Source organism: Xiphophorus maculatus, chromosome 14 (genome assembly GCF_002775205.1).
Source record: "Xiphophorus maculatus strain JP 163 A chromosome 14, X_maculatus-5.0-male, whole genome shotgun sequence".
NCBI classification, from domain to species: domain Eukaryota; kingdom Metazoa; phylum Chordata; class Actinopteri; order Cyprinodontiformes; family Poeciliidae; genus Xiphophorus; species Xiphophorus maculatus.
The window spans coordinates 2,941,842-2,958,380 of NC_036456.1; the positions used below are offsets into that span (position 1 = coordinate 2,941,842).

Below are 16,539 nucleotides of genomic sequence, written 5' to 3' on the forward strand. Positions count from 1 at the left end.
AGTGAAATAATCTGCCAGTGGGATATTAAGGCCTTAACACAAGCTCCTTCCCATAAGTTACTTGTAAGTTAGTTTTGTCTAAGATGTTTGCACTAGAAACTAAAATGGAAACTAGACCAAAACTTGTCATTACGGCCGTAATGAGCAGAAAGCTTGAAACATCCACCATCTGTCAAACACGGCGGCGGCTGCATCATGCTGAAGGCGTGTTCCACTTCCAGTGGTACAGAGGGCCCGAACAAAGAAGCTTTGTTGGGCACAAAATGGGTGTGGACAAAATGAAAGTCGTTTAACCAAATATTTATAAACTTTCTGAACTTTTCCATATTTTCGCAACCAACATCATTTTTCTCTTGGTTTGCAGGTTTGGACAAGAACTCGCGCTGGTTTTGGATGTTTGCTCTGACTTTTTTTTTTTTTTTTACTTTCAGACAGTTGATATGATGCATCACTGTACTAACAGGATGTTGTTTCTACAACTGGGCGCAGCTGATTAGCATCTCAAAAGATCAAACGCTACCTGAACTACGACCCCAAATCCCAAGCAGAAGGAGGAAGTTGAAACCATCCATCGTAACGGACCCGGATCATATCCCAGACTCTTAATGTTTCCGGTGGAGATTTGAAGAGAAGGCGCAAAAGCAAATGAGATGGATTAGTAGCAACAATGTCATGTTACTATGAAATATCATCTTTGCTGCCCGGATGTTGAGCTGATAGCGTTTCATGGACATCTTCAGGTTTGCAACAGGACTGGCTGCTACTGGAGATGCTTCCTGCCCACGGCGACACCATCGCTCTTTACTCTGGATCCTAATGACTCTTTGAAGATACTTGGATGACATTTAGGACAACATTTAAATTCCATTTGGGATAACTGAGATATTTTTGAATTGCGATGTTATTTATTTCTCTAACATATAATTGACAGATAATAAATGGACCTGTGACATATTTTGTTTCTTTGGTGTGCTGGGTCTTAATAAAAATGAAAATCTCTGTTTAAAAAGATAACACCGGACACACGGGACTGATTTGAATCCACATGAGGCCGCACATACAGCGTTGTTTTAAACATGCCACACCAATAGAGGGCAGCGCAGCGCAAAGTTAACACTTATGTCAGCCAATCAGACTGCTTCAAAACAATCACGACTTCCTGTTAAACAGGGTGCCAGGAGCTTCATTTGTGTCGACAGTTATATAGGTTAGACTACTTTCAGAATATAAAGTTAATAAAACACAAAACGATGTTGAATGGGAATCCTGTCAAAGCAAGTATGTCGATGGATCGGCGCACCATTTGTCACAGACCCCAAGTCTCTGATTTCAAACACAAAACCCAAATTCCTCAAGTCACTTTTATTACTACAAATTTTTAGTGATATTAAACTGAGTGGATGAAAGGCCAAACTGCATTAAAATGGATTTGTTTTCCCAGATGTCATGTTTCATAAGGTCTAGCTCTGAGACCTAAGGAGGCATCAGACATTCAGCCACGTCATCCATCACTAGAGGCAGTTATCTTCATATTATGAACATGTGAAAAAAAAAAAAACCAAAAAAACAACAACACATTACTCTGTGTAATGTGTTACACATACACACGCTCGTGTGTATGTGAAACAAACAATCTTGTTTGTTTCAAGATTAGAATCGGCTACATAGGTTTATGTAACCGATTCTAATCTTGAAACAAACAAGATTGTTTGTGGACGAGCGTGTGTCTGCAACGGAGCCAACCTGGCTGTTTACATTTACGACGACATTCAGAGCTTTGCAGCCAATCCGTCTGCCATTTATCTTCTTTCATAGAGATCCTCAGGCAACAGGTAAATGACAGAACGGATCACTCGTGGTCGCACTCGTCGGCATGTTGGTTACGTCTGCGGTCACTGTCCTGAACTGGCTCCAATCCACTGCCAGACACCCTTGTTTTTTGGTACCTTTGCTTGTTCAAGGTCAGCCTGGGAGCCACTCATGCTATTTGTGTTTCTTTAGAAGACCTCAGGGTAGAACAACACAGACTGTCAGTTTAGCCACCTAATCTCATCAATTACTGTGTATCGGTGAAGCGGAAACCATGTTTTTATAGCTGCCGTCTTGCTGGAGCCAGCAGTTTGTTTGTTCGCCACAGATGCAGTCGCAACTGTTTGCTGACAGTAAAATAAAATAAATTACATGGTTAGGATTTCTAAATTAGCATGCAGGACGAGTACTTCCAAACTGTCGTTAAAACATTTTATGATTTCAAACCGAGGTAATAATGATACCGACTTCTTTTTACTATTTGATTTATTTGCCATGTATTCCCTTCATTTTTCTTTTTTCTCAGACTGAAGACTGTCAGCATGCCATTGGAATGCCATGACATGCTAACAGCTCCAAACCCCGAGCAGCAGAGACGATATTCCACAGCAACATCAGTTGTTGGCAAACACTGCTGATCCAGCTCATTTGTTTTTGCCGTTCCTCTTTAAATTCTTCCAGATGCAGCCGAGAACCGTCTAACCATGCAACACCTCAACTGAAAAAAAATATGAACAAAAGCCTACAAAGAGAACAAATCAGAGCCAGGTCACATTTTATAAATGTGGGATTTTGAAAACATTTTCCAATCCATTTAAAATATGAACCCAACCATTACTACAAGGCAGCATTTTTAACTTGTTTGGTTTAGTTTGACTGTAAAATCCACAATAGATTACAGATCGCTGGCTCTACAATTTCCTCTTCATGTCCTCACAAAACCCTTTCAGAAATACACCAAGTGCACTGAGAGAACCTGATTTTTTTTCCACAGTAACATGAATACAATCCAACACTTTTGCATACGTGTTCCCACTTTACTGAACAGTTCCTTCCCGAGAAACGGTTGAGAGGGTAAACATCGTAGAGACGCTGTTTTGCATACTGCAGTCCGGGGCAGAAGGTTACCTATGTTGAGGGTGAGGGAGGTTTCCATGGTGCTGAACTGGTGAATCTTGGTCTGCATCAGACTAGCGCGGTTGAAGCGCATGGCCGGCATCGTTTGAGACTTCCTGTCTGAGGAGAAGAGCTTCGACACGCATACGTCCTGGCTCCTGGAACGGAAGGCAGGAAGGACGTTTTGGTTAATATGCAGATGTGATGAGAATTTTTTTTTGTCACCAGTAGAAGGACAAAAGAAGAGAACAAAGCAGAAAAAAGGGCAAAAGTGTCCAGTTGTTTTTATTTACACACTCTTTCTGGTATTCCTTATGCCATCACTTAATTTATTTTGTGTATTCTTAGTAACTGATCAGAGTTTTTGTAAAAAATTAAATAAAAATAAAATTAATCTGTTTTCACTTGTCAAAAATGTCAAACTGTATTGGCCTAAGAGCAATCTAGAGAGACCAATGAACCAGAGAATCCTTCCATGTGCTTTTATTTTGATATCATAGATGTGGAGTTTGTCAAAATTGATTCATTTATTCTTCAAAATAATTTTGTTTAGTCAAAAGGTTATTTGACAATTGCACAAGTAAATGCAATTTCCAATTTGAAATGTTACATTTATTTCTGACGTTTCAAAAATAAATTCTCTTAATGAAAATGCAGCAATTTTTTTTTCTTTTAAAGAGCTTTTTTTACATTTTGTTTTTCCCCGATGAGTTGGAGGTTTTTTTTTTTTTTTTGGCAATATCAAAAAATTTATTTATTTGGCAAAACTGCAACTATAACAGTTTTTATTGCGTCACACGAGTCGTGATCAATAACCACATGTTGCCACCTGCGCAAACCACGAAGAAGAAAAAGACAAGAAGTAGTTGGAGGATGTGCATGAGAATGTCTATGTTTTTTAATGACTTATTGCATGAACAAACATATTCACGTGTGATTTTAAATGCCTTTCTTATTTAATGGAAAGGCCACAGCTGAGGATTTGTGGCGTTTTTCACAAATCCTCAGCAGCAAAACTGTTCACATTTGTAATTAAAACATTCAGCTGAGCATTCAATGATCCTGAATGTGTCTGCTGTCAAGTCAACCTACCGGACCCGAGATGAACAAAGAAGATGAACACTCGTATGTGAAAAGATTCCAGAGGGAAACCCAGTGTGTAAACTCATGTTTTACCTGCCAAGTAAAGTCAAGCTTTTTCTGTAAACTCAGTTAAGATGTCATCTGTTGAGAAACTGGCCTGTAGTACTAACCCTGGGATCAGATGACATGTTGACAGATGCGGCTGATATGACTAAGCTATACTTCAGTTAAGAGTGCTGCCGCCTTACCTGCCAATGCTTCTCTTTCCAATGTATCGAAACTGGATAATACAAGTCCTGGAGGGAGGAAAAAAAAAAACAAGACATGGAGATAACCTCTTAAATTCACTGTTATTCCATTGCATAACAGAGAACAAGTTTTTCCCTGCTGGTGGCAGAGAAAACAACGTGAACAAAGATTAGGCGTGATGGGACAGGTTCCTAGTTTCACTAAAAGTTCTGTGGGTGTAAACAGGCCAACATGGAGCGAGTTGGTTCTGCTTTCATGTTCTACTCACTCCAACAAGCTGAGGAAATTCATGATGTCCTGAGGGCCGATTTTGCTCCAGTAGGCCATCAGAGTCTCTGGAAGACAGTGTGAGTTCATGAGGCGACACTGAGGTGTATTCTGAATGGTGTGTCGGTCAGTGACTGACCTTCTGATAAGGTCTTCACAATGTGCAGGAAGGAGAACAGGAGGCCCTTGATCTCATAGAGCCCCAGCCTGCCGGCGGGCGGCCCCGCGCTGCTGCTCATGGTGGAGCCGCGACGCTGCAGCTGAAAGCACACACAAAGGAGCACACGGTCACCGCGGCGACGACGGCACTCGAGGTGCGTCGGCAACAAATCGCAGCTGTGGCGTGGTCCGATGGCGTTCGTGAAAAACAGTTTGTTCTGTGTTGGAATGTAAACCATGAAGCGCGCTCGGCGCTGCTGCCTGCATTCCTCCGGCTTCAAACACGCCGGAGGGACTCTGCTGCCATCACAACAGTCGGATCGCTACTGTTGGATTCCGATTGGGCGTGCTCCGGAGCCCGTTTTTACCGGATTTCCACCAACGTGCTGGCTACAAATCTGTCACCAAACGCCAACAGAAGCAAGCTGAAAAAATATTTGAAAACTAGCAGCTAATGACAAAAAACATCCACATTTTACAACTGCAAAGCATTTTTTTTTTGTGCGTGTGGATGTTTTTGTTGTTGAACCTGGTTTAATGAATGTGTCTTTCTATAAACAGTTTGTTTGGTTTAAGTTCCAGACAGGGAAAACTTTTTAGTCCTGACAAGAAACCAGGGATTTGCACCCACTATCAGAGAAAAGTGTTCATGGTTACATTCATTTCAGTTGATTTTTCTTGTTGTCTACATGAATGATTCATCAAAACTGTTAAATGAAAAAATCTGGTAGAAGCTTACTGTCACTCCTACTGGTGTAAAAAAATATATATATATTTAAAATAAACAAACAACGCTTAGCCTGGTGGGGGCGCAAGTAAAGCCTGGTGTCCCGCCAAGCTGATAATACTGGATTGTGAATTAGGATGCATATCTGGTAATATGCATACATTGAATTCCCCAGCCTTCAACAATTAGAGGGTCTGCGCTCAATATGGCCCAACGTTTGACATTGTAATGTAGAAGTAGGAAGTACAAAGGATTTGTTCCTGAATTATCTCCGCCAGGTGAAAAACGCCACCATGTTTTCTCTGCCAAAGACAAGCAGCTTAACTCTGCTGTTGAGTCTTGTTCAGTGTCGTTTATTGGACTGCATAAATGGAGATCAAACTACAATAGAAAACCTCAACAGCTGGACACCAGCTTGGTCGCACACTGCTGTGGGACAGCTGTGTCTCAAGTCTGCCGATGTGATTGTGTTGGTCATTCTGGTTCGATACCCACAAGTTCCTCAATGAGTGCTGAGGACGGTAGAGTGTCCAGGCTGTTCGGTCCTTGCCTGTCCTAAAGTCTGGAAGTAGACGGTGACAAACTCTTTGGACTGGACTTCAGTCCATTAAATGCGGTAGTAACTGGCTCTCTACTTTAAGACTTCCTCCACTGATGTCAAGGTTTAAAGGAGATCTAACTTCAAACCATAAGTTGGACCATTTTTAGTATTTTAAAAATCTTCACCACAGTTTGACCATATGATTAAAGGTGCACAGATAAATTGGAAGGCCAATTAATCTAACCCAATTTTCTTAACTTTGGGGATCTGCGATCGGCCGATACTTCCACATAAAAATCTATCTAATCTACCTACATAAAGGTCTGGAAATCAGCAAATGTTCCCTTTTGCTCTGCTGTGACAGAGAGCTTACTGACCTGTCCAGTGGTCAACAATAATCACCATATTATTGCTAACTTAAAAATAACCATAGAGATTTTGGAAACTGTAATTTTGAAAAAGGAAAAAAAAGAGAGAGAGAAAAATGCTTATAGTTTAAAAACTATTCTAGATAAAAAGCCAGTTTCCAGAAATGTAGCTTCTCTGGCTCCTGCAGAATCTGTGACGTACGTCACAAAGCTGAAACGCAGATTAAGACAAATCAGAATCCCACGTCTTTGTTTGTAAAAAAATTATCCCATGTGCAAACACATCCGGACTCCTTAACAACCAGTCCGAAACACAGGCATGGTGGTGAAATGAAAACATTTCTTCCAACTTTTTTAGTGGGATTTGGAAATCCAGAATGAAAAAAATAGTAGTTATTTTCTGAACCTTTGGGGTGAGAAAGTAGAGCACAAAACTCCACCATCATGTTGGAGCATTTGTCTTCAATATGTTACACCCTCATTTTTGTGAAGTGACCTACTTTCTGACCCACAGATAAAAACAGAGAGCGCTATACGCCGGCAAGATACGTTAAAATAAAAAATTAAGTAATGCTAAAATAATAAATAAATAAAAATACATTTATTAATATAATTCAGAATTAGATGCAACTAATATGTTTTGCAATCATTCCAGTGCTGTAAAAAAAAAATATATATATAGTATATATTTACATATATATTTGTAAAAACATTTTTACCCTTTCGAACAGCAATTTGACAGGAAAGAGGATGGAGTGAGAAGGGGAGACATAAGTTGAGACTCGGAATCGAACCCCAGAAAACCTGCGTTGAGAGGCAGAAGCTAACATCTGCTTCTCAGATCTTAGCTTCAGATGTTAGCTTCTAACATCTGAAGCTAATGAGGAAAATGAGTTTTCCTTATTTTGTTCTTCCAATCAAACCCAAGAAAAAAAAACAATAGTCCTCTTGGATTGGCTGTTTTACAAATCCCAGCCAATAGTGTGTCAACTAGCATTGCGCCTCAGTATTTCAGTTTCCCAATCTGTGTTTTCTTTCACATATATCAGACATGCTCCATAAAAATTTCTGTTCTGTAAAAATAAATAAATAAATAAATTGTACAGAAACCCCCGTTGGGGTTTCTGTACAATTTATTTATTTATTTATTTTTCCAGTTTTGTGCTTTTCATTTTTTTGACTTGTGTATGGAAAGGTTAAAAATAAATTAAATTAAATGTAGACAAGTGTAAAAAAAAAATAAATAATTGGAGAATATGTGTATACAGACAGTGAACCGCAAACAGACAGGTCTCAACATAGGCCTAATAGAGCAGCTTTTATTGAAACCTCGGCTGTTAAGCAGCATAATTTTTGTGTAGGCAGCAAATGCAGAAGAAAAGTGTAAAGTCTCAGAGCATTGACTCGTGTTTCAACCTGTTTTCCAGGAATTTTGGTTTTGCTGGGTAACCGTAGAATAACTTGGAATGTGGCAGTGCCTTCTCTTCACTGCATTTAAACTAAAGACCTGTTAAAAATGTGATGAATATGACTCCGCAGCCGTCATATGTTAACCAGAATACGGGTCTAGTTGATGTTCTTCTATGCTAATAGAAAAACGGCAAAAAAAAAAAAATAATAATAATAATAATATTGTGTGAACCACTGAACTGTACTGAGGAACTTGCCAATGTTCACATGCAGTGTTTTTCTGCTCAGAGGTGGGACACTTGAAACAAACCGAGTCTGTCTTGTTTAATGAACCACAGGAACAGTAAAGGCTTAGTCATGTTGCAGAGGACGAGCTTTCTGAACCTGCTGAACCGCCAAAAGATACAACTACGTCTTTCCAAGTGGATTCGACACAGACAGCAGACAGGGTCAGAGTGTTTAGGCAGCTGGAGGAGGGGAAGCCCTTTGTCTTTAGGTGGTTTGAGTCAATTACATTTTTATTGCTTCTGGATGTCAAATAAGTACCAGCATCACACTTACGCCAGCTCCACATCAACATCGAAGTTTTACAATTATTCCTGCAGAACTTCAACACACCGTGAATAAGGTGGGACTGTAAAGCTTTGAATTATACAAGATGTTGCGATAATAGTTTTATTGTATAAAAACTGCACGGTGTGGGGGGGAGAATAAAACACTAAGAAAAAAATTGTTTTACAAAAACCACAACATTTTGCTTTCCGAGTCAATAATATGAAAAATGTAATATTGAAACTTATGTGTTATTGAATCTAAAATTCAAAGAGTTGTTTGAGGAGGGGAACTGTTTCGTTTACGGTACATTGTAAGTGGACTTCCTGGTGAAATGGATGTTAAATTTTTTTTAAAAAAGTGATGAAATCTCTTTATTTTTGGTGCAAAATAAAATATATAATTAGATTTTTTTTAAATCATAAAAACGTGATATTGCATGTGATGGTGGGGGATTGTCCACATCTGAAAGTCTGTCTGTGTTCCCATCTCCTAAAATGTGTTCTAGTAGACTGAGTGTGGTCCTGTTACCGCTCTGTGAGGGATTCCATGAATAGGACTTTAATTTCTCATCCCGCTCTGTTGTTTGTATCAGTGGATTAATGTGAAACCTTCTCACCTCCATGCTGTCTGCTGCTCCTGAGTCCATAAACAGAGAGCCTCTGGAGTCCTCTCTCCTCACAGCTTGGCCGTTCAGCAGCGCGAGACCTGCAGCCGGAGCAGCACACAGCATCATGTCACACCGGCTCTCTGGAGACACAGCAGAGCTTTCCAACGCAGCAGTTTAAACTTTACACAAAAGCGACGTGTGAGTCCGACTATGTAAACACGGGCAGCAGAAAACAGGAGGTGGTGAAACCGACTTTGAGAAGCATATGAAAGATTTAAAGTCGAAGATGATGATGCTTTGATTTTCATTGTCGTTTGCAACTAAACAGGCGCCACGGCCCATTAAACATTAAAAGATGAGCTTGTTTGTTGTTTTATTTTTAAGGAAACGACATTCTGATTGAGACGTCATTATGACCGAGAAGAACGCTGTAATCGTGCAGCACCTTTCAGACGCTGAATAAACGACAGCTGGGAAATCGCAATTAGCGCTAAACGCAGAGAGGGCGCCTGCGCTCTTTACCCAATCAGCAAGCAAATCAGCGTCTTGCCTAATGAACCGTCATCACCGTCGTCTACAAAACTGATCAAAACACAATGTCCGCTGTGTTTGAAAAATGGCGAACTTCCTTTTGATATTAATGTGGGATCCGCGCCCTTTCTATGCTGCTACTTTCATCTCATGTCACCAGTGAGTGATGCACAAATCAAAAAGTCTTTAATGTGATAGAGGAGTCCGGCCTGGGAAAGTTCTATATGTGGAACAACTAATGCCAAGAACAAGTGAGCAGTAATGTAGCGCGCTCGCACTTGTCTGGTGCCCAGCTGCGGCTTTCACACTGAGTGCTGCTAATGCATTAAGTTGTGTGTTGCGTAAATGTAGCTGCGGCGCTGCGGCAGCCCCTTGTGGTGATGACACCGGGAGATGTGTAAACAGGAAGAGGTCGGCTGGTCAAGTTGTGGCTCTCCACTCACCGTGGTCTTTGTCCATGGCCGTGCTGATCCTCCGGCTGTCCGCGGAGCTGCTGGGTATCAGCTCGTCTCTGGAGCCCTGCGGACCGCAGAGACAGATTCACACAGAGATACGGAGAGCTGACGTCAGGTTCTACTCCACTCAACCGGACTTTAGCGCAACGAAAATGGGACAAAGTTTGTATTTGACTGAAGGAACATTTTGTTCTAATACTTTGGATGTCTGAAACAACACATGTACCTTAGTGCTCACATATAGCTGCTATTCGAATGGTTCAACCCCCATTATCAATTACAGGGTTTCCTCCTGTGCTATGCTGGTCAAAAGCCCCCAAAAAAACTGTCTGGGGTTTTTTCAACTGTTTAGATGAGCTGAATCCAAAAATCCCATTGGTTTTGCTCAATCAGGTCAACTTTCTGAACTATGGAGCAACATGAGCATCAAAATGCAGGACTTGTTCTCACATCTGGAGAATCTGATCAATGAGTGATGAGCAGGAGGAGAGATTCCATCAGGACAGAACAGAGACGGAGAATTTTACACAATGAAGACGTCATGTTCAGTTCACATGTACTTACATTTATTAGTGTTTATTACTCAATCTACAGAAATCCAAGTTTGTAACATTTAATTAAAACCTTTTTTTTCTCCTGAAACGTTTTTTGGATGAGAAATATTAACAGAAATGAACTGATAATGTCACAAAAACGTCATCAATTTAGTCAGAAGATTGAATTTCTCCAAAGCAAATTAGAATAAAAACCTGACCTGACTGAGAAACATGGATGTCACTTTAGGATTCAGTGTTGCAAAATAGTCCTAATTCAGTTGAAAAAACATAGACAACTTCCAGAAAATATTTATTTGTAACTCGGTGTTGTCAGCCTGGTGGGCTGCCAGGCTTTACTTAGCCCCTGCCAGGCTAAAACTAGGCTATAGTTAATGCATTGAACTCCGCGCAAGAAGGAAGAACAGTCTGCGTACATTGAGGCTTGGTTCATATCTCTGTATTGGTTAACATATTTTCAGATCCCATCACTGAATATAATATATTAATTAGTCTTGTATCTTGTTTTGTTCATTTTATGGAACCACAGATGGAAATTAGCACTTTTGCTACATCCAGTATATTTATGACAACATTGGACATTCAACTATATGCACTGTCCCATTTACATGAAAATGGCTTATCTTAGGGGAACACGGGATGTTATTATACTGTAAACAAACCTTTATGTAACATTTCAAATAAAATAACCATGCTTATTAATACAAAATAAATAATAATTATGTAAACAGTGATGTGTAGAGAATGCTGAGTAACTGTGCTCAGATTTACATAAACGTACAGAATGTCGAAAAAAAGAGAACAAAAGTCAAGATGTCTCAATGACTTAGAGACCAGACCAGATCTCACACCATCAACATTCTGTTCCACAACCTTTCACAACTGAATGTCAGTAAACCTCAACTCAATGAGGCAACACTGAACAGGAAGGAGACCACAGGTGCTGCTGATAAGGCGATACGGAACATGGTTCTAGTAGGCTGTTGCTGCAAAAGTTGGTTTGCAACACGCTGTCATCACATTTTCATCACATTCAGCGGTCATTTGGTTCCCACAGTGCTTCTGTATGTAGCCTCAGCTTTTGTCTTTTCAATAGGAAAAGTCTAATGTAACTCATCGGATGTTGCCATAATGCCAATATGAAAACCTCAGCCAAGAAAGAGGAAGAACTTAGGTTGCCATGACTGGGCATCATAAATCTGTGGCATCATGGTTTCTCTTCCTTTGAAGAAATCTGATTTGGACTTAAAAATAATAACAAAAAATGTAGCATAAAACTGAAAATAATGGTAACCGCGGTACTGTACTGTGATTGTATTTCAGGGTAAGTTTCATCAATAGTAACAGAACAACATGTCAAGAGTGTGACAAGGCAAATGAACTCACATTCAGACCAAGTCCAAGACTTGACATCTGCGGCTGGGCCGACAGCTGCTTCAGGTTCTGGTAGAGCAGCTCGTAAAGCGGCAGGTACAGCGAGCAGATCCTGGCCTGCTGGTTCTGAGGCGTTCAAAAAGAGCAGATCAGCACTTTGGTCTTCAAAGGAAAACCGGATATACGGCTAAACAGGCATTTAATATTTCTTACATATAAAGAAATGAGGTATAAAGAAATGAGGATTAAAATCATTCAAAAAGTTTCAGTTATCAACTTCTCAAAACATTATAAAGAGAACAAGAAAGGAGATGCTGGCTGATTTTCGGACCTTTGCGGAGGCAGAGAATATCGGCTGATTTCCCAAAATTAACTAAATCTTGGCCAATTAATTGAGAACTATTGCTTTACTTATATCTGCTTCAATTTTTTTATATGAAGTCTGAAACCTTAGATAAAAATGTACAGTAGAAATATGTAGTAAATTATGTAAGCCAAAAAAAAATCATAAATAAATTTAAAGAGCCCCCAAAAAATGCATACTGACCTCTTTTCATTTTGACAACAAAAACAAAAAGCAGCAGGATCATTTATTTTAATTTGCTTTCTAAGGAGAGCCACACAGCTTGTCCTTAGAAAGGAAAACAACGTTGGCAGTTTTGTGTTCAGAAACAGTTGCAGAAAACAAGAAGACTGTTTTAAAAAATAGGAAAAAAAAAGAAAAGAGACTGTATTGTTGAAGATATGCAAAGTAAGGCCACAATAAATAATAAAAATGGCACTCCTTTACTGGGAGTGCAAACAAGGGTATTACTCCAAGCCTTTCTGTCACCTGCTGCTATCAGTGATGGATTTGCACTCAACAGTGGCTTGTTTGCATAACAGACAGCGCTATCGCTTTGGGAGAGCAGCAGACACCGTTAAATCTTATGTACAGTTGGTGACGCGTGTCACAATGAACATTAACTTCTTAAATACAAATATGGAAGGCACCATTTGATAATAAATACATGGGCAAACAAGAGAAAAACATGATCTAATAAGGAGGAAAACAAGAACTTTTCTTATTAACTAGAGGAAACGATTACATTAATGTTAATTGAAGTTAAACCTAGTTAATGTGGTTTAATCTTAAACTCTGCTCTAAAAAGTGCATGTCATGTTACCTGGCTGTTCTAAAAAGGTGATTGGGATCACTTTGGCCCCCAGCGAGTGGAAAACGGGTTTAATCAGAAACAGGAAATGGATGGATGAGTGGACTTTCGCTTCACCTCCCTGTTCTCACCTTAAACGCCGTGTAGCGGTCGTCCATGGCGTGTTTAATCAGGAGGTTCTTAAGAATGCTGACGGCCAGCTGTCTGACCTCAGGGCCCTGCTGCAGGGCCTCGGCCACTTCTCTCATCAGCAGACCCACCAGGAAGTGATTCCTGCAGTATTCCTCTGTCAGGCTGAACTCCAGACTCTGCTCTGTGTTTGGGCCAAACAGGAAGTGTTAGCTCTTCAGTGCCAGATGGAGCGAGCAACACTTCAACAAGCATGAAAGGAAGAAAATAGTAATCGCCAGTTATGCGTGTCGGAACTTATTTTTTGTGTATATATAAAATGCTTGGGTAACAGGGAACTTTATATTTCACTGGGATAATTCATAATTTCATAAAAAGTCATGGAGAAAATGTCTTCTTAAATTCCTAATGTTCTTTTAACGTCTAATCATGATGAAATATTATTTATTTTTCATGAGGCATTATTTTATGACATAAGTACAACCTTACAACACACAGCTACATATTCCATTATGTAATTATTTCTTTAACAAAAATCAACCAGAATGTGACAGCCAGCATTCTGGGTTAAATGAAATCCATCTGATGACTGAAGACAGAAGTTCAGTGATTTGACACTTTCATAAACAGAATACTTCAAAGGTGGCGTTACATGAACTTTAATGTCATAAACAGGAATGTCGTAATAATCAGTGGTATCAGCGGGCATATTAAAATTGCCATAACATTTCCGCAAAGTTCTCACGATATTGAATAGTGAAGTTATTCTTTGGCATGTGCCAAATATATGTTTAATAGAAGACTATTTGTTTCCGCTCATGTGCTTTGAGAGCTATGCAAACTTGAAATGGTTATGCAAGTTTTTTTACATAAGGTCATGTTATCCTTCCAAGTCAAAAAAAAAAAAACACTAAGGCAAAGATTCCAAGCTAACTTGCGCTACTTTTATTTAAGCTTGAACTCGCCCATCAGCTAGCTTAACATAGCATTCACTGTTTAGTTTTAGAAATACTAAAAAGTTACAAAGTAACTTAAACTCTAAGCTGTGTTTAAAACAGATATTTAAAAAAAAAATCAGTGTTGTTTATTTTCATAATCTGAAGCTATGAAGATAGCTTCAGATTATGAAGCTATCTTCATAATCTGAAGATAGCTTCAGATTATGAGTTATCTGAAGCTATCTTGGTTTACAGTTTCTTAAACTTCAGATCACAAACTAGCTTCAGTGTTTTCTAGAGAATGAGATCTATAGTATATTGCAGCATTAGGCTATTTTAGAAAGGCTAAGGAATTTTGTAAAGAACAAGGCCAACATTTATCTTTGTCAACTTTATATATACATATGAATAAGCATCCAAGAACGGAGAGATTTTGGTTTACAGTTTCCTAACCTTGAGCTTTACCAGCTAGATTAAATCATTTCTGGGAAAGAGAAATACCTTTCTTACACTGCTGGTTACAAAACCCAAGCTGTATTTAAGACATATTTTTTTAAAAATCACCACATGCATTTCGATCATCTTTTTAACGATGTATGAATTGCTTCAGTTAATAACAGTGTAATAAGTCATGTGCTTTTGAGGTTGTACTTATATCAGTTTAATACCTGATAAGAACTGAATGTTTCTTGTATCCTGATTACTATTTTTCTATTTAAGTACTTAAGAATAAATAAATAAATTAAATAAATAACAGAAATGACGTAAACCGGATCGATACATGGTACTCCACTGAAATTAACCGGAACCAGTTGCAAGGTAACACAAATGCAAAATATGTCATTCAAAGTGCAACACCGCAAACCAATGTGCAACAAAATTACAAAACACATCAAATGAGACATCACTTCCACAAATATGAAAATGATCCCAAATAATCCTGCTCATAATGGAGAGTATTAGAAAGTTCTGATGCAGGAACTTTTCAATTTCGTGTAATCAGAAAAGATCAAAGAGTCCGCTAGGATGGAGAAGTTATCTGTTGTGTTAATTCAAGAGGAGCCAAAGCCTGAAAACCAAGCAACTATTATCTTGGCTAATGCTGCAGGCAGAGAGAGAACAATATGCAGAGGGAAGAGGCTCAGACAGCCAGTGAGATAACCGCAGCTCCATAAGAAATGTTTTTAAGCCTCTGTTTACAAGTTGAAAGCCAATTATGGATAAAGAAAAGAGGCTTGGTTGATTCCCTGAACAGCAGAGTGCTTCTCCACTGCAAAACAAAGAACCCAGAAGAAGGCCTAGCATGAGGAATGTTTAGGATGAGTGGAAAAGATGAGCGCCTTAAGAGGTCAAAGGGAGAGCGGGGTGGAGGGGTGGCTGACGGCGGCCGGGAGGGTTAATAATTAATAATGCCAGTCAGAACAGGAGCGGTGAGCAAAGTGTTTGCACTCGGCGGCAAATGTGGGGGGTGTTACGGTTACGGAGAGGGGAGCGTCACCTACCTACAGGGCCAAAAAGCTCCGTCGCGTACGGTATTAAATCTGACCACAAGCAAAACACACACACACACACACACACATAAAAAAAACCAACAACATAAAAAAACAGAGAGGGTGGGGTGAGGTGAAAATAAAGAATTTTCGGGGTAAGCTAAACAATCCATGCAATGTTTCCGCCAACACAGTTTGGGTCGTAGTCATGGTGAGGCAAACAAATTTCTGTTACATTTGCTAATCTGGGGCTGAATCATGACAGGTAGATGTGACACGTCATTTACCAGGCAGGTTCAAAGTGTGACTGACGCAGGTTAGAACAAATACTCAGTGTTGTGGAAGCTCCTGTGCACTCACCTTGAACTCTCTGCAGCTTGGTGCGTCCGAACGCCATGGGCAAGTTCAGAGGGATGAAGTGCTCATGGTTACAAACCGCCATTAGGAACTCAAACTTCATTTCTGTCAGCACCTGAGAAACGGGCATGGGCAACGCATGAGCTTGGTCTGGCACATATTCAAATCTCTCTCATCACCTGTCTTGTGCAAATACAATTGTTCAAATATGGCGGGGGAGGTCTGTGTTTCTTTTAGTTTGTTAATCAAATTTGAGGCTCACGAAACAAACGTGAGAAAACAAAACTCGAAGCGGGCTGGGAGGCTAAATAAACAGTCCGACACAACACACACAACGGGCTGCACGTTTTATGGAGAAGAGCGAGTGAAAACAATGCAGTCGTCTGCCTACTGTGTGCGGAGGTTTCAAAAAAAGCCACATCAGAGGACGAGGAGAACATGCTTTGATCTAATTTGGACCTCTGTCAAATAAAAACAGATGCCATCTCACGCAGAGGCTGAATCTCATTCGGAGCGGACGTTGAGTGGAAGTCAAACAGAAACGTACCTTTGGATCCTTAAGGCCGAAGTGGCACATGTAGTGGTTGACCAGGCCGAACGCGAAGCCCCTGTTCATGAACGTCATGCACCTCTGCGAGGGAAACGCACACGGCTGAGGTTAATACA

The 16,539-nt window shown here is 39.9% G+C and overlaps 1 protein-coding gene across 3 annotated transcripts in view; it reads right to left on the bottom strand.

Annotated features, from left to right (window-relative positions):
- Window positions 1-16,539, bottom strand: part of LOC102231679 (dedicator of cytokinesis protein 11-like) — an 88,125-nt gene that overhangs the window by 22,046 nt on the left and 49,540 nt on the right. For 2 of the 3 annotated variants that reach the window (XM_023346111.1, XM_023346113.1), the window contains exons 29-39: window positions 16,421-16,504; window positions 15,877-15,988; window positions 15,529-15,567; window positions 13,091-13,272; window positions 11,818-11,931; window positions 9,866-9,941; window positions 8,901-8,989; window positions 4,664-4,784; window positions 4,526-4,592; window positions 4,257-4,304; window positions 2,938-3,083 (exon numbers count right to left, since the gene is read on the bottom strand). In XM_023346111.1, coding sequence (XP_023201879.1) covers window positions 2,938-3,083; window positions 4,257-4,304; window positions 4,526-4,592; window positions 4,664-4,784; window positions 8,901-8,989; window positions 9,866-9,941; window positions 11,818-11,931; window positions 13,091-13,272; window positions 15,529-15,567; window positions 15,877-15,988; window positions 16,421-16,504 — 1,078 coding nt within the window. The remainder of the gene's footprint in view (window positions 1-2,937; window positions 3,084-4,256; window positions 4,305-4,525; window positions 4,593-4,663; window positions 4,785-8,900; window positions 8,990-9,865; window positions 9,942-11,817; window positions 11,932-13,090; window positions 13,273-15,528; window positions 15,568-15,876; window positions 15,989-16,420; window positions 16,505-16,539) is intronic. The other variant, XM_023346112.1, reaches the window with a different exon arrangement.